Source organism: Muscardinus avellanarius, assembly GCF_963383645.1.
Source record: "Muscardinus avellanarius genome assembly, chromosome: 10".
In the NCBI taxonomy this organism is placed as follows: Eukaryota; Metazoa; Chordata; class Mammalia; order Rodentia; family Gliridae; genus Muscardinus; species Muscardinus avellanarius.
In genome coordinates this window covers 81,197,883-81,222,865 of record NC_137796.1, presented here as the reverse complement: position 1 = coordinate 81,222,865, position 24,983 = coordinate 81,197,883, and the positions used below count along the sequence as shown (strand labels likewise).

The following is a 24,983-nucleotide window of genomic DNA, read 5'->3' as shown; positions in this document are numbered from 1 at the left end:
TGAAGATGGGACCAGCCTGGAGCATCCCTTACGTGCAGAGGAGCTGCCTCTGTTACAGGTCACCATCCCCAGATGGACAGCCAGACAGACAGACAGACAGCCAGCTAGACAGACAGCCCTTGAGCCCACTGCAGGACCAGACGGCCTGTTGAAGCGAGCTGTAGGCTGTGGCACAAGTGAGTTGTGTCTGCATGAGCTTGGGTCACACCTGGGCTCTGATGGAGCCTGCAGGTCAGAGAAGGGCCAGCTCCAGGTCATGAGGGAAAACGCAAAAGGCTGCCCCTGCTCCCCTTCCAGGACCTTCTCACCCAGCTCAGGAAAGACTGGGGGCCCGGATGCTTGGAGCTGTTGCTCAGCCTCCAGGGAGCAGGCCAGCTGGTTTCCTTGGGAATCTCATACAACAGATGCCTCCTCTATGGGCATACAGGAAAATTAGCTCTTGCCCTGTCTCTGCTGGCTGCCCAGGCCCCAAGCATCCTGGCAAGGAGCCAAGGCCAGGCCCAAGCTCAGGGCGGGAGAGCAGGTATCCATTAGACGGCAGTGCTGTTGCCATGGTGTCTCTGGACGGGTGGCCTGACGCCCGCTGCCCTGGGCGCCGAGGGAGGCCGCTTCTGCTTGGCATCCAGGTTCTTCATGTATTTCTGGACCCACGGCTGCCTGGGGTCGCTGCAGAACTTGCGGCCCTTCTTGGTGGTGAAACTGTGGGGGGAAAAGTACCGGCGCTCACCTGAGGCCTGGCAAGGCCTTGGGGCCACCTCACTGTATGCAGAGGTGGGTACGGGAGCCCCTAGCAAATCCTTGGCAGGCGATGTCCAGCTCATTCCAGGTCCTCCCTGCCGTAGGGAGCCCAGGCCTGCCTTTAGAGAATGCTGGATCTGAAGAAAGGGACACAATCTCTATCCACGGGGAGAAGTAAAAAATGCAAGAACTATCCCCCTCCATAAAAGGCAGGTGCCCGCAGTTCACACAGTGTATGTGGAGATGGGGCTACTGAGGACTCCAGAGCTGGGGGGGCACCGTGGGAGGGCCCTCAGAGCCTGGGGGGAAGGCACCAGTCATGGGACTGAGTCTGATGCCAGGTGAGGAAAATCAATAACAAATACCAACATTACGTTCCTACTGCATGCCACTGCTCACAAAGGGAGCCCACACCTGTTACCTCGTTGAGGCTGCTATGAAGCTATTTGGTACCCAGAGACCCGGTACACGTGTGACCTTGAGCAAGTCGCCCTTCTGAGCCTCAGTTGCACTTGGTAACATGGGAACAATCAGACCCCTCCAGGATTGCTGAGGGGGTTTGTTAAAATGATGGTGTAAGCTGGGTGTGGTGGCGCACGCCTGAAATCCCCGTACTTGGGAGGCTGAGATTGGAGGAGCCCCAAGCAATGTCAAGAACCTCCTCTCTGCAACTTAGTGAAGCCTTGTCTCAAAAAGAAAAAAAAAAAAAAAAGATATAGCTGGAGGTAGAATGCCCCTCGGTTCAATTCCCAGTACTGCAAAGAAAAAAATAAATGATGGTATATGCCCCCAAAGGTGAGATATATATATATATATATTCCATAAATAACTGTTGGATTTAAGATTTCCTCTCAGTTTTTATATCGTTACCATTATTATTAATAGTAGCCCCAGGGATCGAGCCCAGGAACATTCTGCCTCCAAGCTACACCCCCAGTGTTTTGTCTTGTTTTTGAAACAGGGTCTTGCTAAGTTACTGAGGTTGGTCTTGAACTTGAGATCCTCCTGTCTGAGCCTCCCACATAGTGGGATTACAGGTGTGTGCCACCACGCCCAGCTTCCTCCTAGTCTTATGGGTGAGGAGGCCGGAGCCCAGAGAGGCGATACAGGAGGCTAACGGGACCCCCTAGCGTCCCTGTAGGCTCGTGGCCGTGCCCCTCTCCTGGAGAAGTACTCACATCACTCCCGCCTTCGGGCAGATGCTCCCGCTGGACAACTGGTAGCTTGCCACTTGGCTCTCGGGAATTTTCTTGGAAATAAAGGCCATGCAGCAAGACGAGGGGATGACCACAGAGTCTAAAAAGAGACAGACGGGAGAGCCGTGTCCTTTCCCAGTCTGCTGTAAGCTCTGGACCTCGAGCACAGAGCTCACGCCTGCACCAAACACCCCCAGTCCGCTCACCAGGCACCCTGCCATCGGTCCTCCACCCTCTGCTGCAGCCAGTCAGCCATGCACTAGGAACTATGCCCTGCCCAAGAGCCATGGGCTGCGGCTGGGGGTCTCACCTGCGGGGGCCATGTGGTGGGCAGCAAGGGCCAGCAGCAGGAGGCCGGTGAGGATGGTCGTGGCACCTGCCATTCCTGGAGAGCAGAGGCAGCAGCTCGGGGCTCAGAGCCAGAGTGTGGGAGGAGAGGCCTGGGGAGCTGACGCTGGGTCCTGGGAGAGCGCTCTGACCTGCCCACCTCTGTCTCTGCCTTTTATAGGAGCAGCAAAGGAGAAATATGCGCAGATATAATCCACCCCCATGCCCAGACTTCCTCGAAAATCCTGAGGCCTCCGAGGTCAGAAAGGGGAAGTTGTTGTCCAGCTGTTTCCAGCTGAGTCAGGGAGTAATTTGGGGTTCACCAAGAAAGAGCTGGAGGAAGGCCCCCACCCTGCCTGGGTCAAGGGCCCAAAGCAAATGGGGACCACGGCTCTGCTGCTCATTCCCAGTGGGATCCTGGGTAAATGCGTCCAGTTCCTCCAGCTGCCATGAATAGAATTGTCTGTTCATTCAGTCATCACATTTTTGTATGTGTGTGTGGTACTGGGGATTGAACCCAGGGGCATTCCACCTCTGAGCTACACCTCCAGACCTTTACATTTTTATTTTTTATTTTATTTATTTATTTATTTATTTATTTATTTATTTATTTTGGTGGTATTGGGGATGGAACCCAGGGGCCTTCTACCTCCAGGCTATACTCCCAGACCTATTTTATATTTTATTTGGAAACAGGGTCTCTTAAGCCAGCAGAGGCTGGCTTCGAACCTGCACGATCCTCCTGTCTCAGCCTCCCAAGTGTGGGGATTACAAGCGTGCGCTAGCATGCCCAGTTTATTTTTTATTTTTTGAAATAGTCTTACTAAGTTGCTGAGGAGCTTGCTAAACTTCTGAGGCTGGCCTCAAATCTGCAATCCTCCTGTTTCAGCCTCTCAAATGGAATTACAGGCTGGGCGTGGTGGCTCATGCTTGTAATCCCCGCACTTGGGAGGCTGAGACAGGAGGATCGCACAGGTTCGAAGCCAGCCTCAGCTACTTAGTGAGGCTCTCTGCAACTTAGTGACACCCTGTTTCCAAATAAAATAGAAAATAGGTCTGGGAGTATAGCCCGGAGGTAGAAAAGCCCCTGGGTTCCACCTCCAGCAACACACACACACACACACACACACACACACACACACACACACACACACACACACACACACACACACACAAATGGGATTACAGGCACAAGCCACCATGCCCAGCTCCTGTTTTATTTTGAAGCAGGTTCCTGCTAAGTCATGCTCCGGCATCGAGCCTGTGACCCTCCTATCGCCGCCTTTCCAACACTGGGATTACAGGTGTGGACTGTGAGAAGTATAAAATCGTTTCTGTCAAATAGGTGGTCAGACAGCAGCCATTTTAGCTCATATAACCTTTGGTTGACTGGAATCTTCCAGAATCTTTTTTTTTTGGGGGGGGAGGTCTCGGGATGGAACCCAGGGGCATTCGACCTCCAAGCTACACCCCTTGCCCTAGTTTTTATTCTTTATTTTGAAACTGGGTCTCACTGAGTCGCAGAGGGCCTCACTGAGGAGCTGAGGCTGTCCGCGAACCGCGATCCTCCAGGTTTCAGCCTCCCAAGTGCTGGGATTACAAGCGTGCGCCACCACGCCCGGCCTTCCAGAATCTTAAACTGCTTCAAAACTCCCACCACTGCCAGAAATAAGCCAATCACTGCAGAGTTGCACTTTAAACCTCGTTTCCCCCTGGTGCGCACCTGTAATCCCAGCACTTGGGAGACTGAGGCAGGAGGATTGCAGGTTCAAGGACAGCCTCAGCATGTAGTGAGGCTCTCACTAACCTAGAGAGATCCTGTTTCCAAATAAGAAATAAACTCAGGCTGAAGGTGTAGCTTGAAGGTAGAATGCCTCTGGGCTCAATCCCCAGTATGGGGAAAAAATAAAATAAAGAAAGAAAGTAATAAAATAGGACTGGAGGTGTAGTTCAGAGGTAGAATGCCCCTGGGTTCAATCCCCCTTTTCACACACACACACACACACACACACACACACACACACACACACACACATTTGTTTCTTTGCCAAACTCTGTTTCATAGTTCCCATCTGTCTCAGAAAATAGCCTATGGTGTAGGGCTGTGAACTCGAGCCCACTCAGGGTGTCTGCTCGGCCGACCCCTGTCAGTCGCAAACCTTTCTGCAGAAGTACCGAGGCTTTGCCTTGCTGAGTGACTCTTTTGCTCGCCGACTTGCACTGGCACGCCCAACACTACTGCTCCAGTGTCTGCGGGGGAATCTAGAATCTAAATCCAACGTGTCCGCCGGGCGTGGTGGCGCACGCTTGTAATCCCCGCGCTTGGGAGGCTGAGACAGGAGGATCGCACAGGTTCGAAGCCAGCCTCAGCTACTTAGTGAGACCCTGTTTCCAAATAAAATATTTAAAAAAAGGTCTGGGAGTATAGCCCGGAGGTAGAAGCCTCTGGGTTCCACCCCCAGTACCACCAAAAAAAAAAAAAAAAAAAAAAAATCCAATGCGTCCTCCTCCGTTTCCTGAGTTTCTGGGAAACGTCCCTGCTGGATGGCTAGTTGGGTGGCTGTGTCCCCCACTGACCTGAGCACCTGGAGAGCAATGTCTCTCATTTCTACATCCACCAGGTCTCAAGCAGATCACCTGCTCAGTAGCCAGTGTTTGCAGAATGAATATAGGATGGATGGACGCTAAGACAATTTTCCCTGAACCAGAGAGGCCTATGACGTTTCCACCCAGCACAACTGGGGCCAACATCTGCACAGGGAGGAGACAGCAGGCGGGTCCCAGACATGGGGGCAAGACAGAAGCCAGGGGTCCATGGAGCCTCGTCTCATTGGCTGTCGGTATTCCTTTCCTTTCCTCTCCTCTCCTCTCCTCTCCTCTCCTCTCCTCTCCTCTCCTCTCCTCTCCTCTCCTCTCCTCTCCTTTCCTTTCCTTTCCTTTCTCCTTCCTTGGTTCTGGGGATTGACCCCAGGGACATCCTACCTCTAAGCTACATCTCCAGCTCTTCTTATTTTATTTATTTGGAAACAAGTTCTCACATCCAAAAATGAAACTTTACCTTTTTCTTGGGTACTGAGGTTGAACACAGGAGTATTCTACCTAGGAGCTACACTCCCAGTTCTTTTCTTTTATTTTTTTTTTTGGAAATAGGTTCTCACTACGTTGCTAAGGTGATCTCTAAATTGCTGAGGCTGGCCTCAAACCTGCGATCCTCTAGTGTCTGCCTCCCGAGTACTGAGATTACAGGCATGCGCCAACGCATCCACTTCATCGTCCTCCTTTGTGAAGTAAAAGATGCCAAGAGCCAGCTCAGCGCTCCGTTAGCTCTGCGTCTGTCCCTCTTGGCCAGCACTGACGGTCCTCACTTGGCAGTGTGTGCCAAAAAAGTTATGGGAAGAAAAGTTATGGGAAGCCGGGCGCGGTGGCGCACGCTTGTAATCCCCGCGTTTGGGAGGTGGAGACAGGAGGATCGCGCAGGTTCGAAGCCAGCCGCGCTGGAAAATAATAAAAGTATAAAATAGTGTAGCCCAGAGGTAGAAGGGCTTCCAGGAACCCCAGTACCCCACACACACACACACACACACACACACACACACACACACACACACACACACACACACAGTTATGGGAAAGCCCTTAAAGGGCGCGAGGGCTTCTCATCACTGCTGTGTAACCTCGTCTTAAGCTTTGTTCGTCAGCAGTTTGGCGGGGAGAGCCCTTTGTGAGTCTGGGTTGTATGACTCAGGGGCGCAGCGAGTGGGGTGCAGGAGGAGGAAGTGGGGAAGAGGGGGCAGCCAGGCAGAGCAGAGTGTGGACAGGCGCGAGCGGAGGGCTGATGCTCGTGGTCCGAGTGTCGCAACCCGAGTGGGCTGGCGCGGGGGGGGGCATCCTGTGGGAGGGGTCGGGAGGGAGTCCTGCACCGCACACTAGTAACATCCTTTAGGGGATTTTCCAAGCTCTCCCCCCCCCCTGGGGATTGAACCTAGAGGCATTCTACCTCCAAACTTTGCCCCCAGCCCAATTTTCTTTCTTTATTTGGAAACAGGGTCTCATTAGGTTTCTGAGAGCCTGCCTACGTTGCAGTGCTGCCTTTGAACCTGTGATCCTCTGGTCTCAGCCTGAAAAGTACTGGGATTACAATCCTGCGCCACCATGCCCAGCTTCCAAGACCTTAAAGAAACATCCAGCCTTAATGCCACAGCTGTAGAAGTAGTTAAGGCAGGGCTGACCAACTTCACTTTACAAGGGGAAAAGGGGGCTCTCAGGAGGGAAAGCAAGGCGTGGGGGCGCACACCTGCAGTTCCAGTGCTTGGGAGGCTGAAACAGAAGGATTACAGTGTAGAGGTCAGTCTCAGCAACTTAGTTAAAAGCTGCTTTACAAAAAAAAAAAAAAAAAAATAGCCGGGCGTGGTGGCGCACGCTTGTAATCCCAGCATTCGGGAGGCTGAGACCGGAGGATTGCGGTTGGCGGACAGACTCAGCTACTTAGTGAGGCCCTCTGCAACTCAGTGAGACCCTGTTTCAAAATAAAGAATAAAAAATAGGGCTGAGTGTGCAGTTTGGAGGTAGAATGCCCCTGGGTTCCATCCCCAGTACCACAGTAAATAAATAAATAAATAAATAAATATAAATAACCAAAAGGTTTGGGAGTATAACTCACAGGGAAACCCCTGAGTTCAATCCCTAGACCCCCCCCCCCAACACACACACACACGAGCGGGCAGCTGGGTGCCGTGGCGCACACCTGTACTTGGGAGGCGGGGACAGGAGGATCACAGGCTAGAGGAGGCAGAGGAAGAAGCTACCCAGGGAAGTGGGGGGCTCCCAGTCCCCAGCTCTGGGGTTTCCATCTGAGGAGTGGAGTGTTGGCCAGATCTCCTATCCCCACCTGCGGCAGCCACACCCCACGGTGATACAAGAATGGATGTTTTTCCATCTTGTTTCAGGTATGTTTTGTTATGGTCATCCTCTCTAATAAGGGGGTTTGTGTGTGTGGTGGAGATATTGAATCTTCCTAAGGTAAAATAAAAGGAACTTTCCATTGACTAAATAAGTAAATCAAGTAAAGACCAGAGCAGATAGTGTACAGATAGGACAAAAATGGTGACAACGGCCCCAGATGGTCTGAAGCCTGGGAAAGCTGGCCAAGGTGCCCTCTGCACTTGAGAGGCTGAGACAGGAGGATCACAGGTCCGAGCTCAGCCTCGGCCATTTAGCAAGCCCCTCAGCAACTTAGCGAGACTCTGCTTTAAAGTTAAAAATAAAAGGGCTGGGGGCTTGGAGGTAGAATGCCCTTGGTTCCATCCCCAGGATGCCCCCCATATAAAACAAGCAACCAACCAAACACTGTCATCACCTCCCGCAGTGTTCAATGAAGCGGGGCCAGGGCAGGAGGGGGCCGAAGGCCGGGGTAGAGTGAACATCTGGGAGAGGGCAGAGGGTGAAGGACGCAGAGCTGGCGCTGGCCGAGCTGGGGACAGTGGTCCTGCTCCTGGAAGAAGCATGGCCGGGCAGCTGGCCCGGTTGTCCTGTCTGGGTGAGCCATGACAGACCACCAAGCTGGGCCGATGGACAGTAGCCAAGGTGGCAAGGAGCCTCGAAGACGCCGCCTGGTTAGAAACGACCAGAAGAGGTGAGCTGACCGAGTGGACAAGAAATGCCTTCAGATGCCTCAGTGTGTGACCCAGAAAGGGCGTCTTGGGCCAGATAAGCCCCAGCCAGGGCAGAAGCAGACCAGCGGCAGAGACCTGTGATCTGAGGGTGGGAGGGACCCCTGGCTCCCTGGGACATTGCTGAGCTCCTGAGATTCCTGTCTTATCACTTATCCCCATTCCACAGGCAAGAAAACGGAAGCTTGGAGCAGACAGAAAGGGTAGAGCTGATAGGTGTGTGTGTGTGTGTGTGTGTGTGTGTGTGTGTGTGTGTGTGTGTGTTAGGGTTTTTAACCCAAGGGTGTTTTACCTTTAAGTTATTCCCTCAGCCCTATTTTTTATTTTTATTTGAAGCAGGGTCTCACTAAATTGCAGAGAGCCTCACTGAATTGCTGAGGCTGGTGCTTAACCTTGGATCCTCCTGTTTCAGCCTCCCATGTACTGGGGGGGGGGATGGAATCCAGGGGCATTTTATCTGCAAGATACACTCCCAGACCTGTGTTATTTTTTATTTAGAAACAAGGCCTTGCTAAGTTGCTGAGACTGGCTTTGAACCTGCAGTTCTCCTGTCTTAGCCTCTCAAGAACTGGGATTACAAGAGTGTACCACCACGCCCAACTAGAGCTGATATTTGAACTGTGTCCTGTCTGGATTCAGTAGCACCTTCCACAGCCCTGGAAGTCACCCCAGCCCTGAGAAGCAGCAGGACCACCCACAGCTCTGAGGTGCGGCATTAATGAGGGCGGATCTGTGGACTAATCACAAGACTGGAGCCAGGGGAGCCGGCTGGGGGCTTTCTGTGGATGTCCAGGGAAAGCATGAGGAAAGTCTGGATCTAGGGAGGGGGTAGGGAAAATCCAGTTCCATTCTTTCTGTTAGATATCCCTGAAGAACCTGCAGGAGAGGAGGATGCAGAATCTAAGGTGTCCCCGTCAAGATGCCCATCCCTACCTGCTGCAGTCTAAATGTGTCCCTCAAAGCTCATGGGTTGGAAATTACATACATACATATACATATATACATATACAAAACATATATATTACACACATCTATATGTATATGAAATTACATATATATAAATTACACACACATATGTATATATAATTGAACCTAGGGCCATTCTAACTCTGAGCTATACCCCCAGCCTTTTTATTTTTTTGAAATGGTTTGCTATGTTGTTGAAGGTCTTACTAAGCTGCCGAGGCTGGCCTAAAACCTGCTATCCTCCTGTCTCGGCCTCCCAAGTAATGGGATTACAGGTGTGCACCGCCACAACTGCTTATTGAAATTTGCTTTTATTTTGGTTTGGTTTGGGAATTGAACCCAGGGGCATTCTACCTATGAGCACACTACCAGCCCTTTTTAATTTTTTGTTTTGAAACAGGGTCTTCTTAGATTACTGAAAGTCTTGCTATATTGCTGAGGCTGTCCTCAAACCTGCAATTCACCTGTCTCAGCCTCCCAAGTACTGGGATTACAAGTATGTGCCACCATGCCCAAATTTACTATACCTTTTAAAAAACAGAAAATAACTGCCGGGCGTGGTGGCGCACGCTTGTAATCCCCGCGCTTGGGAGGCGGAGACAGGAGGATCGCGCAGGTTCAAAGTCAGCCACGCTGGCTTAAGAGACCCTGTTTCCAAATTTTAAAAAAAGTACAAAATAGGTCTGGGAGTGTAGCCCGGAGATATAAGGGCTTCCAGGAACCCCAGTACCACACACACACAAAAAAAAATAGAAAATAAGTGTGAACAAGGAAGCGGACACGTCACTTACCAATGGTGGAAACATAAATGGTACAAACACTGTGGAAATATTTGGTAGTTCCTCAAAAGCTAAACATAGAGTTACAATATGACTCAGCAATTCTGATACAAGATATATCCCCAAATAAATGGAAAACGTGCTCACACAGATATTTGCGTGCTACTATTGATAACCAAATGTGAAAATAAACTGCCAATCAACTGATAAATGGATAAACAGTGGTATATATACACAATAAAATATTATTCAGCCATAAAAAAGGAATAAAATACTGATAGATGCTACAATGTGGGTGAATTTTGAAAACATTACAGTAATTGCCAGAAGTCAGCCAGTAAAGCCACACAGTAGGCAATTCTACATGTAAGAAATGGTCAGGAGTTGGGCGTGGTGGTGCACGCTTGTAATCCCCACATTTGGGAGGCTGAGACCGGAGGATCGCGGTTCCTGGACAGCCTCAGCTACTTAGTGAGTCACTCCATAACTTAGTGAGACCCTGCTTAAAAATAAAGAATAAAAAATAGGGCAGGGGGTGTAGCTCAGAGGTCAAATGCCCCTGGGTTCCATCCCCAGACCCACAAAAGAAAGAAAGAAAGAAAGAAAGAAAGAAAGAAAGAAAGAAAGAAAGAAAGAAAGAAAGAAAGAAAGGAAAGAAGGAAGGGAGGGTCAGGATAGGCAAATCTATAGAGACTTAAGGTAGATTAGTGGTTGCCAGGGGCTAGGGGAAGGGAGGACTTGGGGACAGGCTGTCTTTTGGGGTTATGGAATTTGATCATAATATATTCACAGGTTGTGAACAGACTGCTTAATTTATACTTTAGAGGGGATAAAATGATGATTTTTTTTTTCTTTTTGCGGGTCTGGGGATGGAACCCAGGGGCATTCGACCTCTGAGCTACACTCCCTGCCCTATTTTTTATTCTTTATTTTGAAACCAGGTCTCACTGAGTTGCAGAGGGTTTCACTAGGTAGCTGAGGCTGTCTGCGAACCGTGATCCTCCAGTCTCAGCCTCCTGAATACTGGGATTACAAGTGTGCACCACCACGCCTGGCTCTAAAATGATGAATTTTGTGGATTTTTTCTCAGTTATAAAAAGAAATAGAGAAAACAGTAAAGACACAAAGGTTTTTCAAATATTGGTTCAATCAGTGGGGACATTCTGGCTTTAGTAAGAGCCATGTCCATTATCAAAGACCTGGCTCACCTCCCCCAGGTGACCTTTCATCCAACAGCCTGGTGTATCAGATGGCCACCTGGACGGCACAGGAAGGTGGGGAGCAGAGGGATTTCCCCCAGTCCTTCCCTGTGAGCTGGCGGAGGAGGAAGTTCCATCGGGGGTTCTTGCTCTAGCACCTCTCTCTCTCTCTCTCTCTCTCTCTCTCTCTCTCTCTCTCTCTCTCTCTCTCTCTCTCTCTCTCTCCCTCTCCAGTACTGGGAGCATTCTACTTCCAACCTATACCCCCAGCCCTATGTTGTTGGGTTTTTTTTAGTACTGAGGATGGAACCCAGGGGCATTTTACCTCCGAGCTACACTCCCAGCCCTATCTTTTATTTTTTATTTTGAAACAGGGTCTCACTGAGTTGCGGAGGGCCTCACTAAGTAGTAGCTGAGGCTGGCTGTGAACCAAACCATGATCCTCCTGTCTCAGGCCTCCCAGATGCTGGGATTACAAGTGTGTGCCACCACACCTGTCTTCTTTATTTTGAAACGTCATCTCACTAAGTTGTGGAGGGCCTCGCTCAGTATCTGAGGCTGGCCACGAACCCATGATCCTCTGTCTCAGCTCCCCAAGTACTGGGATTCCAGGCATGTGCCACCAGTCTCGGCTCCATTCTCTCTGTCTTGAGTCCCTGGTGAACCCCCTTACCCTCTCTGGCTCCGATATCAAAATCCACTCTGCAGAGGGGCCAGGAAAGGCACTTGCTCTTCCCATGGTGACTGATACTAGCTCTCCTCTGGTAGGCCTTTGCAAATGAGGGCACCGGGGCAGTTTTCTCACTAATGGGGAAGGGAGGATGGGGAGGGCGAACCCAGGAACGTGGGCTTGGAAGCCGAGGCATCCAGACGTACATCATGGCTGTCTACATGGCTTTTGCAGAGTAAGTCTGGAAGCAATGACCCAATAGGAAGGAGCTTGCCTGGCCAAACATTTCTCCAAAAAGAAATGGTTGAGCCAATTCTGGAGCGGGAAAAGTAGAGGTTGTGAATTGTTTCTTTTAAAGTGTGTGTGGTACTGGGGATTAAACTCAGGGCATTCTGCCTCCATGTTGCATCACTAGTCCTTTTAATTTTTAATTTTTACTCTGAAACATGACCTCACAAGATTGCTGAGCGTCTCACTAAACTGATGAGGCTGGCCTCAAAGCTGCGATCCTCCCGTCTCAGCTTCCCAAGTACCGAGATTACAGGCCTGCATCACCAGACCTGGCTGGGACATCTTTTTGTCACAGAAAGCAAGAAAGTGCTCATAGAAGATGATGTGGAGACACAGGGAGAAGATGTTCATCTGAACACCAAGGAAAGAGACCTGGACCCGACCCTTCATCTCTGCCCTTCGAAGGGACCATCACCGCCAACACCCTGAGCTCAGCCTCCTGGCCCCCAGGACTGTGAGATTTCTGGTGCTGATGCCACTCAGTTGGGGTTGCTTTGCTCTGGAAGCCCCTGTGAACTGACACAGGACAAGAGGGGAAGATCTACACTCTCAGCAGAATGCCAGCTGATAAACACAGGACATGAATTAGATTACCCGTGGGTGCTAAAATTAGGGGGTAAAAGTATGATGAGGAACAGGGTACTTACAAAGTCTCCCAGTGTCTCCCCACAAATTGCGTGTTAGTAACAAAGAGAAAATAGTACCTTAGAGCCAGGCGTGGGGGTGCATACCTGCCATCCCAGTACTTGGGAGGCTGAGACAGGAGAATTGCAGGTTCGAGGACAGAAGACCATGTTTCTTACCCAAAAAATGGGTTGGAGGTGTAGCTCAAAGGTAGAATGCCACTGGGTTCAATCCTCAGTACCACAAAAATAAATAAATAAGTAATAAGAGACTAAGAATGCAAGAACAACAACAACAACAACAACAACAACAACAAAATGTAGCCAGGCATGGTAGCACACACATATAATCCCAGTACTTGGGTGACTGAGTCAGGGGGATCACAAGCTTGAGACCAGCCTCAGCAGTTTAGAGTGACTCTCAGCATCCGAGTGAGACTTTATTTAAAAACAAAAGATAAGCCGGGCATGGTGGCGCACACCTGTCATCCCAGCGCTTGGGAGGCTGAGACAGGAGGATCGCACAGGTTCGAAGCCAGCCTCAGCTACTTAGTGAGGCTCTCAGCAACTTAGTGAGACCCTGTTTTTAAATAAAGTATAAAATAGGTCTGGGAGTATAGCCCGGAGGTAGAAAAGCCCCTGGGTTCCAACCCCAGTACCACAAAAATAAATAAATAAATAAATAAATAAATAAATAAAAACAAAAGATAAAAAGAGCTGAGGATATAGCTTGGAAGTAGGACACCCCTGGGTTCAACCCTGGTACCACATGCATGCACGCACACACAGCTACGATTTTTTGGAGTATTCCTAGTGGAGTTTGAAATTGGATTAAAGGCCAATCCACAGCCCCATAGAGACGTGTGTGTGTTGGGGGTACGACCCGCTTCAAGTGGTCTCGTGTGGTTGTGAGAATCTGAGGAAATGCTGGATGTGACACCTTTTAGTAAACTTTAAGACCAGCGCACAGGTACGTCTGCACCGCCTAGCGGAATCAGAGCCTTAAACAGAGGTGCAGATATTAAGGTCACTGGGGTCTTTCTGGGTCCCTGAAATCAGACTTTAAGTCAGTCTTCCTTACTGGCTGTGTGCATGTGCCTGTGCATGCATGTGTGCGTGCATGCGTGTGTGTGTGTGTGTGTGTGTGTGTGTGTGTGTGTGTGAAGCCGGGGATTGAACCTGTAGGTATTCTATCTCTGAGCTATACCCCTAGCTCTTCTTATTTTTTTATTTTGAAGCAGGGTCTCACCAAGTTGCTGAGGCTGGCCTCAGCCTTGTGATCCTCCTATCTCAGCCTCTCAAGTACTAGACTTACAGGCATGCACCACTGCTCCTGGCTCCTAAGTACACTTTGGGAAGGAAAATGACTTGAAGGATAGTACCAAAAATATTGGGGTTGTCCTTTTCTTGAGACTTGGGGCTGGATGGAAGAAAGCTGTCTTAAGGTCCTGCTTAGTGTAGATGAAAGTAGATATGCTTTGAGAGGTTAAAGATTTCCCCCTCCTTACCTGACTAGTCTAATACAGATAACTGACAATCACCCTTTAAATAATCCCCCTTTGTTAAAATAAAAATGTCTTTCTTAGTAGGGATAACAAATCCTACACACAAGCCAGGGACTCATACCTGTAATCCCAACTACTCAGGAGACTGAAGCAGGAGGATTGCAAGTTTGAAACCAGCTTGGGAAACTTAGCAAGATCCTTCCTCAAAGAAAATTAAATAAAAATAAATAAAAAGTAGTAGAGTACTTGCCTAGCATGCACGAAGCCCTGCATTCAGTACCCCGAAAAGAAAAAAAAAGCCCCAAGCAAACTAACAGACAGACAAAAAACAAAATCTCACACACATACCAACTAATAAAATCTAACCCAACGAATTCTTGTTCCCCCAGAAGTCCATGCTAACAGATCAGCTTCCCTTCGGCTCTTCCCTGCAAGCCCTGCCTGGCTCCTCTGACCTGGTCCTCTTATCATCCCCACTGCTCCAGGGAGGAAAATGAGGTTCGGAGGTTGCAATGGCATGCCCGAGGTCTCTAGGCCATGATGGAGCAGGCTGGGCCCCCGACTTCCCAGGGCCACGCACCGGTGGGCACACGGCTGGTGGCGCCATCCACGTCCTCGCTGGCTCTTCCATCCACCCCTTCCTTCCCACTTCCCCTACCACACTGTGGCCCAGCCTCCCCCAGCTCCCTCCTGCCCCAGCCTCCTCAGGTAGGGCGACAGACACTTCACAAAGATGCCAGGAGGGCAGCTGGGGCCGGGGCTGGAAGCAGAGGGGATTCAGAAGAGCATTCTGGGGGTGTCATGGCTAACTGTGGCATCCTCCTTCCTCACTACCAAGTGCATGCACACACACACACACACACACACACACACACACACACACACACACACTCACACTCCCAGGGTAGTCCTGGAAGCTACTTACCTAGAGGTGGCCGAGTGACGGCCTTAGCTTGGAACATAGAAACGCTCTCTCCTGACTTATCAGAACTGGGGTGGCCCGGAAGTATGGGAGGAGAGGAGGGGCCTCCCGAGGAGGGAAGGGAACCTGCTATACATCTTGCTTCCTTGGTCTGGATAGTCAGGAGCCCAAGGTTCAGGAGGACATTCAGGAGTCAGGGCTGCCTGGCAAGAGGCAGACATGGGCAGGGATGCAGGGCAGTCGATGCAGGGCAGCACAGTAAGCCATCGAGGGGATGGACTTCTGCCCACACACCCTGGGTCCTGGAAGGGGTGTGGCCCCAGGTGACGGCAGAAGGTGACAGGTGGCGGCTCTGGATCATCTCACCCTTTAGTCTCTGGATGGAAGAACTTTTGAGAGCTCAGCTGGAACAGAACGAGGGGGCAGAGATCGTGATTGAACCCAGGGTCACGGCTGGCCCCGCCGGGATGGTGAGCTGGGAGGCTGCAGCCTGAAGGGACCCAGGGGACCCTCTTGTACATCTCAGCATCACTGCTTGGTGCCTCCTCGATGCTGGGGCCCAAAGGGAACTCAAGGGAGGCAGAAGGAAGACAGTTGTGGTGGACAAAGCCATCCAGAGGCAGATCTGACCACCTCCGATGACATGGGAGCCCCGCCAAGGGAGAAAGATGTGCAGATATCCCGTAGGCAATCCAAATTGCAGATGAAGCCTGGCCATCCCTGGCTGTCTGGAACCCAGTAAGGATCCATTGTAGACTCCATGCCATAAGAGCTTAGAGTCCCCTTGGGGAAAACAAACACAGAAACAAGGCATCACAAAACAACACGAGAAGATCTGGGGAGCAGGGACTCTGGAGGCAGTTAGGCCTGGGCTCAGTTCTTGTCGCTCCTGACCTTGGCTTTGTCATCCAAGAAGTAGAGATAAAGCCCCCGACTTCCTAGAAGTGTCAAGAGGAGCTTGGACGGCTGTATATCATGTTCCTGGCTCAGCGCCTCGGTGCACTAAATGTTAATGAGGGGCAGGCATTGCTCATGCCAGATACCTGCCTGGTACAAAGGGCTGTTCAGGTGTGCTTTTGAGACGACAGGGAGGAGATCCCAGGAGTCAAAGGGGTCAAGGAATTCCAGGTCAAGGGAAAGAGAGCAGTCTGGTGAGCAGGGGATGTGGCTGAGCCTTGGAAAGTGATGAGAGAAGGTGAGGTCGGGGGACTGTGGGCAGGGAGCAGGGCGATCTATCACGAAGTGTCCCATGCCTCTTGCCCTGAATGCAGCCTCTTCTAGGTTTTTAGGATACCACCACCAATGATGGTCAGCAAGTGCCTTAGCAGGGCTCTGTTGATGGGTAAGGTTTTTTATTGTGCTGGTAAATATTTAACAAGTAATCTCTGCCGGGAAAGGTCTGATGGGTAGCGTGTGCCAATTTCCATGGTTTCAATTACAGGTGGTACACACCTGTAATCCCAGAACTTAGGAGGCTGAGACAGGAGGATCACAGGCTCAAGGCCAGCCTCCGCAACTTATCAAGACCCTCAGCAACTTGGTGAAATCCTGTTTAAAAAAAAAAAATAAGCCAGGTGTGGTGGTGCACACTTGTAATCCCAGCATTTGGGAGGCTAAGACCGGAGAATCGTGGTTTGCGGACAGCCTCAGCTATTTAGTGAGGCTCTCTGCAACTTAGTGAGACCCTGTTTCAAATTAGAAAATTTTAAAAAATAGGGCAGCGGGTGTAGCTCGGAAGTCGAATTCCCCTGGGTTCCATCCCCAGACCCACAAAAAATAAAATAAAATAAAAAAATAAATAAAAAAATAAATAAATAAATAAATGGCCTGGGGGTGTAGCTCAGAGGCAGAATGCCCCTGGGCTCAATCCCCAGTACCAAAAAAAAAAAAAAAAAAAAAGTCAATATTTCCATGCCAACTTCAACTTACCATGTTGATGTTCCTGAATTGGAGTTGAAAGACATGGGCATAGTTGGCTCTCAGACCCGTGTGAGCTGGCTCCAGAACCCCCGAGTGGTGCCTGGGATCAGGTGTTTGGGAGCTCAAGGTTCTTAAGTTCCTGGGAGGCTGAAGAACAGAACAGGAAAAGAGTGGTGTTGAGAGGGAGGTGGTAAGATAGTTGCTAGCCTGTAGCTCACGGGGGGCAGGTGGGTGCAGGAGGTGAGGAGGTGCCTACGGCTGTGCACAGGGGTCTTCCCCATGCGCCACAGCTCAGGACCCAGCCCTAAGGAGGCGAGGTGCTCCAGCACATAGCGGACGGGCGGGCAGCCCTAACTACCGCCCTTCTTTCTTCCCTAGAATCTAAGTTTCATCCGTCTCCCTGTTGAAATGGCTCCGGCTTGGAGGCCCAGGAAGGACCAGATTCTGCTGAGCCACAGATTTGGGGGCTGAGGACCTCACTAAATGGAGAAGTGAAAGGATTTTCTTCCTGAAGGACCCACACAGCTGGATTTCTTTCCTAAGATAGAAAACCTGGCGGAAGGAGCCCTGTTTGCAGAGGCCCAGCCCCCTGCTTGGCTATCCAAGACACGGAGGGCTGCATCTGGCCGCAGACACACTCCGCTCATTTGCTTGATCCCAAGACTCGTGGGATTAGTTGTCACAGTTGGGAATCTTGTGGTTCCATAGTTCCAAAAGGCAGTGTGTGTCAGGGAAGCCCTGTGCACTGGAGACCTGGCAGGAGCTGAAGCCCGCACTCCGACTCTACTCTGTGTGTGTGCAGTGGTGAGGTGTGGTGAGGTGTGGTGTGGTGTGTGTGTGTGTGTGGTGTCCTGGGGATGGAACCCAGGTGCATTCTACCTCCAAGCAATATCCCTAGCCCTTTTTATTATTTTTTTTATTTTGAAACAGGGTCTCACTGAATTGTGGAGGGCCTCACAAGTTGCTGAGGCTGGCCATGAACCTGCGATCCTCCTGTCTCAGCCTTCCCAGTACTGGGATTACAAGTATACACCACCATGCCCAGCTTGTTTGCTTGAACCCAGGGGCATTCTACCTCTGAGTTACTCCTAGCCCTTCTTTTATATTTTTATTTTGAAACACGTTCTTGTTAAATTGTTGAGGGTCTCAGTAAATTGCTGAGGCTGGCCTCGAACTTGGGATTCTCTTGTCTCAGCCTGCCAAGTACTGGGATTACAGGCGTGTGTCAGCACACCAGGCTCTGAACACTCTTCAGGAGGGTGTGAATTGAGACGGCAGTTTCCTCCCCTATGCACTGGTACTAGTGGCATCTGCTGGCCCCACCTTATTGAACTGGTGGTTGGCTCGGATGACGGAGTCACGGTGTGCTTTGTAAAGTGCAAAGCATCTTGAAGAGGTGAGCTATGGAAGGGGAGTTATGCCCTGTCCACCCAAGACTCCTGGGAGCCAGCTCCTGCTCATTTGCTCAGCAGCTCTGGCCACAAAGGAAATCACTGGGTGAGCTGGTTGGCTAAAAGTTACCCAGTAAATTTGGGCCCCTGGGGAAGGTAGAGTCCTATGAAATCTCCTCGCCTAGAATTTCTTTCTTCTCTCTCTCTCTCTCTCTCTCTCTCTCTCTCTCTCTCTCTCTCTCTCTTTTTTTTTTTCGTGGTACTGGGGGTGGAACCCAGGGGCTTTTCTACCTCCGAGTTATACTCCCAGACCTATTTCATACTTTATTTGGAAACAGGGTCTCACTAAGTTGCTGAGAGCCTCACTAAGTAGCTGAGGCTGGCTTTGAACCTGTGTGATCCTCCTGTCTCAGCCTCCCAAGCGCAGGGGTTACAAGCGTGTGCCACCACGCCTGGCTTTAGAATTTCATTTAGTTAATCTAGTGACTCTTCTGCTACATATTTTTTCATTCTCTTTTTAGTGGTTACTCTAGGGAATATAATATACATAATTTTAACGTGTGTGTGTGTGTGCGTGTGTGTCCTCACCTCCCTTTAAAATAAATATGCACATAATCCCCCCAAAAATAAGAAAGAAGACAGGGCAAATAAAGATTGCATACATTTCTGGTATACAACATAATATTTTGAAATATGTCTATATTGTGGGATGACTAAATCAAGATGATTAACACACATTGCTTCACATACTCATTTTCTTTTTCTCTCTCTTTTTTTTTTTTTTTTGGTGGTACTGGGGTTCCTGGAAGCCCTTCTACCTCCGGGCTACACTCCCAGACCTATTTTCTATTTTTGAAACAGGGTCTCTTAAGCCAGCATGGTTGGCTTCGAACCTGCGCGATCCTCCTGTCCCCGCCTCCCAAGCGCGGGGATTACAAGTGTGCGCCTCCACGCCCGGCCTCATTTTCTTTTCTTTCTTTTTTTTTTTATTGGTGCACTGTATTCATACATCATAGTGGGATACAAACTTTTGTAGACATACATGCACACATCGCCCAGTCAGCCCCCACCTGATCCCCACCCCATTCTCTCCCCATCCCTCCCTCCCATGCTTGGCTTAGTGGTTGACATCTAGTATTATAGCAATTTATCCAAAATTAAAAATGATAATCTCACATAACAGTTTCATTTGTCTGATACCAAGCTTTTGATGACTTAAAGATAACATTTCAATATTTCTTTTTACTTTCTTTCATACCAGAGAATATTTTTTTTCTATTTTTTTTTAGGTGAAACTATCAAATATTTATATATTTATTTTTCAGAAAAAAACTCTATCCTAATATGGAATATGGACTCTAGATACCCAAAACGATCTTGAAAAAGAACAAAGCTAGAAGATATATATTTTCTGATTTCAAACCATATAAAGCTACAATAATTGAAACAGTGTAGTACTGTTCTAAAGGCAGATATATAAACCATTGGAGTTAAATAAAAGCCTAGAGCTAAATTCTTCCCTATATTGTCAAGTTATTTTTGACAAGGTTTCCACGAACATTTGGTGGTAGAAATAATAATCTTTTAACTAAATATTGTTGAAACATAATAATTACATGGAAAAGAATAAAGTTGGACCCTTACCTAATCCCATATACAAATATTAACTCAAAATAGATAAAAGACCTAAATATAAATCTTAAGACTATAAACTTTTAGGAGAAAATCTGGGTCATAAAACCTCACAACACTGAAATTGGCAGTGATTTCTTGGATATGATTTAAATGGCACAGGCAACAAAAGAGTATATAAACTCCCTAAAAAAAAAAAAATATTGTATATCCAAAGACAATGTAAACAGAGTTAACAGTTACTAATAGAATGGGATAAAATATTTCCAAATGCTATATCTGAAGGTATATTAATATTCCAACTAGAAATCCTAAAAATTAACAACAATAAAGGCAAACAATACCATTTAGAGATAGGTAAAAGACTAACATAAATAATGAATCTCCACAGATAACCAATCTTAGTTGACTGTTGGATGGAAAATCTTGTTTCTCTGGTTCTGGTGTGTGTTACCTATTTCTTCTTTGTAGTTAATCTCTTTGAGTATTTTCTCTAGCGCTGGTTTTGAAGACAAAAATTCCTTCAGTTTCTGTTTGTCATGGAAGCTTCTTATTTCTCCATCTAATTTGATAGAAAGTTTTGCTGGGTAGGAAATTTTTGGCTGGAAGTTGTTTTCTTTCAGAGTTTGGAATATGTTACTCCAAGCCCTTCTGGCTCTCATGACTTGGTTTGGGAAGTCTGGAGTGATTCTAATTGGTTTGCCTCTGAATGTCACTTGGCCCTTTGTTTTTGTTGCCTTAAAGATTCTCTGCTTGGCTTCCACATTGGTCATTTTGACAATTATGTGGCGTGGGGATCCTCTTCTCCGATCCTGTCTAAAGGGAGTTCTATAAGTTTCCTGGACCTGTGTATCAACCTCTTGCTCTATGTTTGGAAAATTTTCTGCTATTACTTCCTTGAAGAGATTGTTGATCCCTTTGGTTTCACTTTCTTTTCCCTCCTCTATTCCAACTATTCTTAGGTTAGCTCTCTTAAAATGGGCCCATATTTCTTCAATATCAGATTCCTGCTGTTGGATATTTTTTCCTAGATTAGAAACTATGCGTTCATTTTTGGAATGATCATCTTCTAAGAGCGAGATTCTGTTCTCCATGTGGTCTAATCGGTTGTTTGTGCTTTGAATTGAGGCCTTTACTTCATTAATTGCATCCTTTATCTCTTTTTGGCTCTCTCTGAGTTCTTTTTGAAGCACCTCTATTATTTCTACAGTTATTTTCCTGATTTGATCTTCTAGAAATCTCTGATTTTCTGTTTTATCGGGTTCTGATGTTATGGGGTTGTGGGCATTCATTGCTCCAGTATTATTCCTCTTTCCCATGATTTCGGAAGTTTGTGCCTTCTCTGGGTTCTTCCCTTGGGTCACTATGACTTCCCTTAAGGTGTTCTGGATCTCGAGTCAGTAGTATCTCAGACCCCACTACTCCTTTACTGGGTTGTATCACAGAGTCTCCGACCCAGAGAGTCGATAGAGGCTGCTTTAGACTGTGGGGGGTGCCAGGTTGCATGTTCTCCTATGGTGTGATATCTCTGCCACTGCCCCTCCCCCACTGGGTCAAGTCCCAGGGAGTACAGTACTGGGATTTCTCCTCTGTGGCCCGAAATTTGACTCACTGTTCTTGAGTATGCAGATGTAGCTGTACTGGATTCGGTGAATTCTCTGCTGCTGCCACCGGTGGCAATATGGCGCCACTGCTACGCCCTCGGCCGTGAGGCTGGCATATTTCTCCCTGGTTTTGATTTCCACTCTGAATCCCTGCAGCGTGTGCTGAGCTCAGCCACTGGGAGCTTTAGATTTTACCTGCAGTGAGAAATCCCGCCTGGCTGTTCCGCAGCGGCTCACCTCGGCTTGCTGTAGCCGTCCGGTGAATTTGCCGCTGCCGCGTTCTCGGGCGTGAGGCCGGTGTATCTCTTCTGTGACTCTGAGCTCTGTTCTCAGTCTGCTTTCTCTCTGGAGCCTGGTGATTTTTTTGTTTCTGGTGATGGTGTTTTCTGGCTGTGCTTTGAAGGGGATATTGAGACCCTGTCCCCTTCCTGTCTCTTTGCTTCCCAGCTGCCATGGGGTGAACAGGACCCCTCTGCCACACATTCCCACCATGATGTGCTGCCTCACCAACAGGCCCAAAGCAACAGGGCCAAGTGGCGCTGGACTGAAAACTCTGTAAGTGTGAGCCCAAATAAACCCTTTCCTTTATTTTTAATTATCTATCTATCTATCTATCTATCTATTGTATGTGTGTGTGCATGTGTGTGTGTGGTATTGGGGACTGAACCCAAGGACATTATTCTTCCTAACTACACCCCCTGTTTTTGAAACAGGACCATGCTAGGTTGCTCAAAGTCTCATTATGTTGCTAAGGCTGGCCTTGAATTTGCAATCCTTCAGTCTCAGCCTCCCTAGTACTGAGATTACAGGCAAGTGCTACCACGCCCAGCTAAACTTTTTCCTTTGTTGATTATCCCTCCCGTATTTTATTAGAGTAACACAAAGCTTTGTACCTTTTGACCAATGTCTGTCTTTCCACCATCTCCTCTACTCTCAACTTCTGGCAATCGCCATTCTATTCTCCACACGTGCAAGTTCAACTCTTTTAGATTTTACATATATGTGAGATCATGCGGTGTTTTTCTGCCTGTGCCTAGTTGACTTAACACAACATCCTCCAGGTTCATCTACGCTGTTGCAAAAGACAGAATTTCCTTTTCTTTTAATGCCGCATACAGCATCGTCGCACACCCTACAATACCGCATAGTATTTCGTAGGAGCTGCACGATTTCTTCATGCATCCATCCATTGTTAGGCAGTGAGGTCGCTCCCACATCTTGGTGACTATAAACAAGGCTACAGTTTCCACACGGGAGTGCAGATGTCTGTTTGACATAATGATTTCATTTTCTTTGGATGTAGAGCCTGAAGCTAGATGTTGTCGTTTTATTTTTAACTTCAAGAACCTCCTTACTGTTTCCCATAACGATCGTACTAATGGCCGTTGCATTCCCGTCCACATCATCATATCAGAGTTCTTTTTTCCTCCACATCTCACCAACATTTGTCATTTATATCAGCACTCTACCAGGTGTGAGGTAACACCTCATTGTGCATTTTTTTTTTTTTTTGGTAATACTGGGGATGGAACCCTTCTACCTCTGGGCTACACTCCCAGACCTATTTTATATTTTATTTGGAAATCGGGTCTCCCAAGCCAGCGCGGCTGGCTTTGAACCTGCGCGATCCTCCTGTCTCCACCTCCCAAGCACGGGGATTACAAGCGTGCACCACCACGCCCAGCTCCCATTGCACTTTTAATTTACATTTCCCTAATGACTAGTGATGAAGAGCATTTTTCATATATCTGTTGGCCGTATGTAGCACATAATTTATTTGTGAGGAGAGGCCCTAACATCTACTCTCAGCAATTTTCAAGTATATAATACATTGTTGTTAACTACAGGTAACATGTAGTATCTTCGATCTTTTGGTCTTTTTAACTAGGATTTTGCATCCTTTGACTAACGTATCCCCAATCCTCTCCCAGTCCCAGCCCGTCACTTTTTCTGTAACCTTTACACTGCTCCTGAAGGGGGTCTGCTCGAGCCAGGTGTGGTAGTCCATGTCTGTAATCTCAGTAGTTGGGAGGCTGAGACAGGAGGATCGCAAGTCGCTACAAGCCTTATCAACTTACTGAGACCCTGTTTCAAGATAAAAATAAGGGGAGCGCCGGGCATGGTCGCTTGTAATCCCTGCGCTTGGGAGGTGGAGAAAGGAGGATCACGCAGGTTCGAAGCCAGCCGCCATGCTAGCTTAAGAGACCCTGTTTCCAAATAAAAATATAAAAAGTAGGTCTGGGAGTATAGCCCGGAGGTAGAAGGGCTTCCAGGAACCCCAGTACCACCACCGAAAAAAAAAAAAAATCAAAACAAGAACAAACAAAAAGCAATAAAGTGATTAAAAATCTGAGTCATAGACACCATGAAAGCGCTGCTAATGTTCCAGTTTTTAAGGTGGGCAGAAGGTTCTCAGAGACTCGTTATTTCCTGAAAATTCACATGAGCAGGATGATGGCCTTGCAGTCTAGGCTACCATCACGGCTCACTTGAAGATGGGGACGCATTCTGAGAAACATGTCCTTAGATGATTCTGAGAAACATGTCCTTAGATGGTTCTGTCCTCATGAGAGCAATGTAGAGTACCTCTGCCCACATCAGTGTCCAGGTAGACTGCCCCTGATACCAGGGGGGGGGGGAGAGGGAGATCACGCAACCATAAGCTATTCAAAGTTGATGATGGTGTCATATGGCATACTGTGTTATAGTAAACTTTTTCTTCAATAAAGAGTAATCTCTTCAAAGGCTGAGACTGGAGGATGGCAGTTCGCGGACAACCTCAGTTACTTAGTGAGGCCCTTGGCAACTCAGTGAGACCCTTTTTCAAAAATAAAGAACAATAAATAGGGCTGGGGGTGTAGCTCGGAGGTAGAATGCCCCTGGGTTCCATCCCCAGTACTGCGAAGAAAGAAAAAAGGAATAATTTCTACAATAACGATTGAAAATATAGTGTAGTAAATACATAAACCAATAACATGGTTATTATCCTGATTAAGTATTATGTAAATAACTGTATTGCTATACTTTTATATGATTGGAAGCATAGTAGGTTTGTTTACACTGGGGCCAGTATGTAGTATGTGTGGTGCTCTGGGTTCGATTCCTGGTTCCAAAAATACAAAAAAAAACAAAAAAAAAAAAACAACTCCATTAAAAAATAAGCTAAGTAGGGCCGGGCGTGGTGGTGCACGCTAGTAATCACCGCGCTTGGGAGGCAGAGACAGGAGGATCGCGCGCAGGTTTGAAGCCAGCCGTGCTGGCTTAAGAGACCCTGTTTCCAAATAAAAATATGAAAAGTTGGTCTGGGAGTGTAGCCCGGAAGTAGAAGTGTTTCCAGGAACCCCAGTACCACCAAAAAATAAAAATAAAAATAAAAATAAATAAGCTAAGTACACTAGCAGCACCACAAACACATGTGCATCAACATCAGGACAGCTGTGCTATTACCAGGCGAATAAGAATCTTTCAACTTCTTTACAATTCTTTCCTCTTTCTTTCTTTCTTTCTTTCTTTCTTTCTTTCTTTCTTCTTTCTTTCTTTCTTTCTTATTT

At 48.1% G+C, this 24,983-nt stretch overlaps 1 protein-coding gene across 1 annotated transcript; it reads right to left on the bottom strand.

Moving 5' to 3' along the window:
* Positions 1-530: 530 nt before the first annotated feature.
* Positions 531-2,317, bottom strand: CCL24 (C-C motif chemokine ligand 24; the record flags this gene model as incomplete). Its single annotated transcript, XM_080703873.1, has 3 exons — positions 531-699; positions 1,917-2,034; positions 2,245-2,317. 3 exons carry the CDS (start codon positions 2,315-2,317, stop codon positions 531-533), a joined length of 360 nt encoding a protein of 119 aa, XP_080559999.1.
* Positions 2,318-24,983: the final 22,666 nt, after the last annotated feature.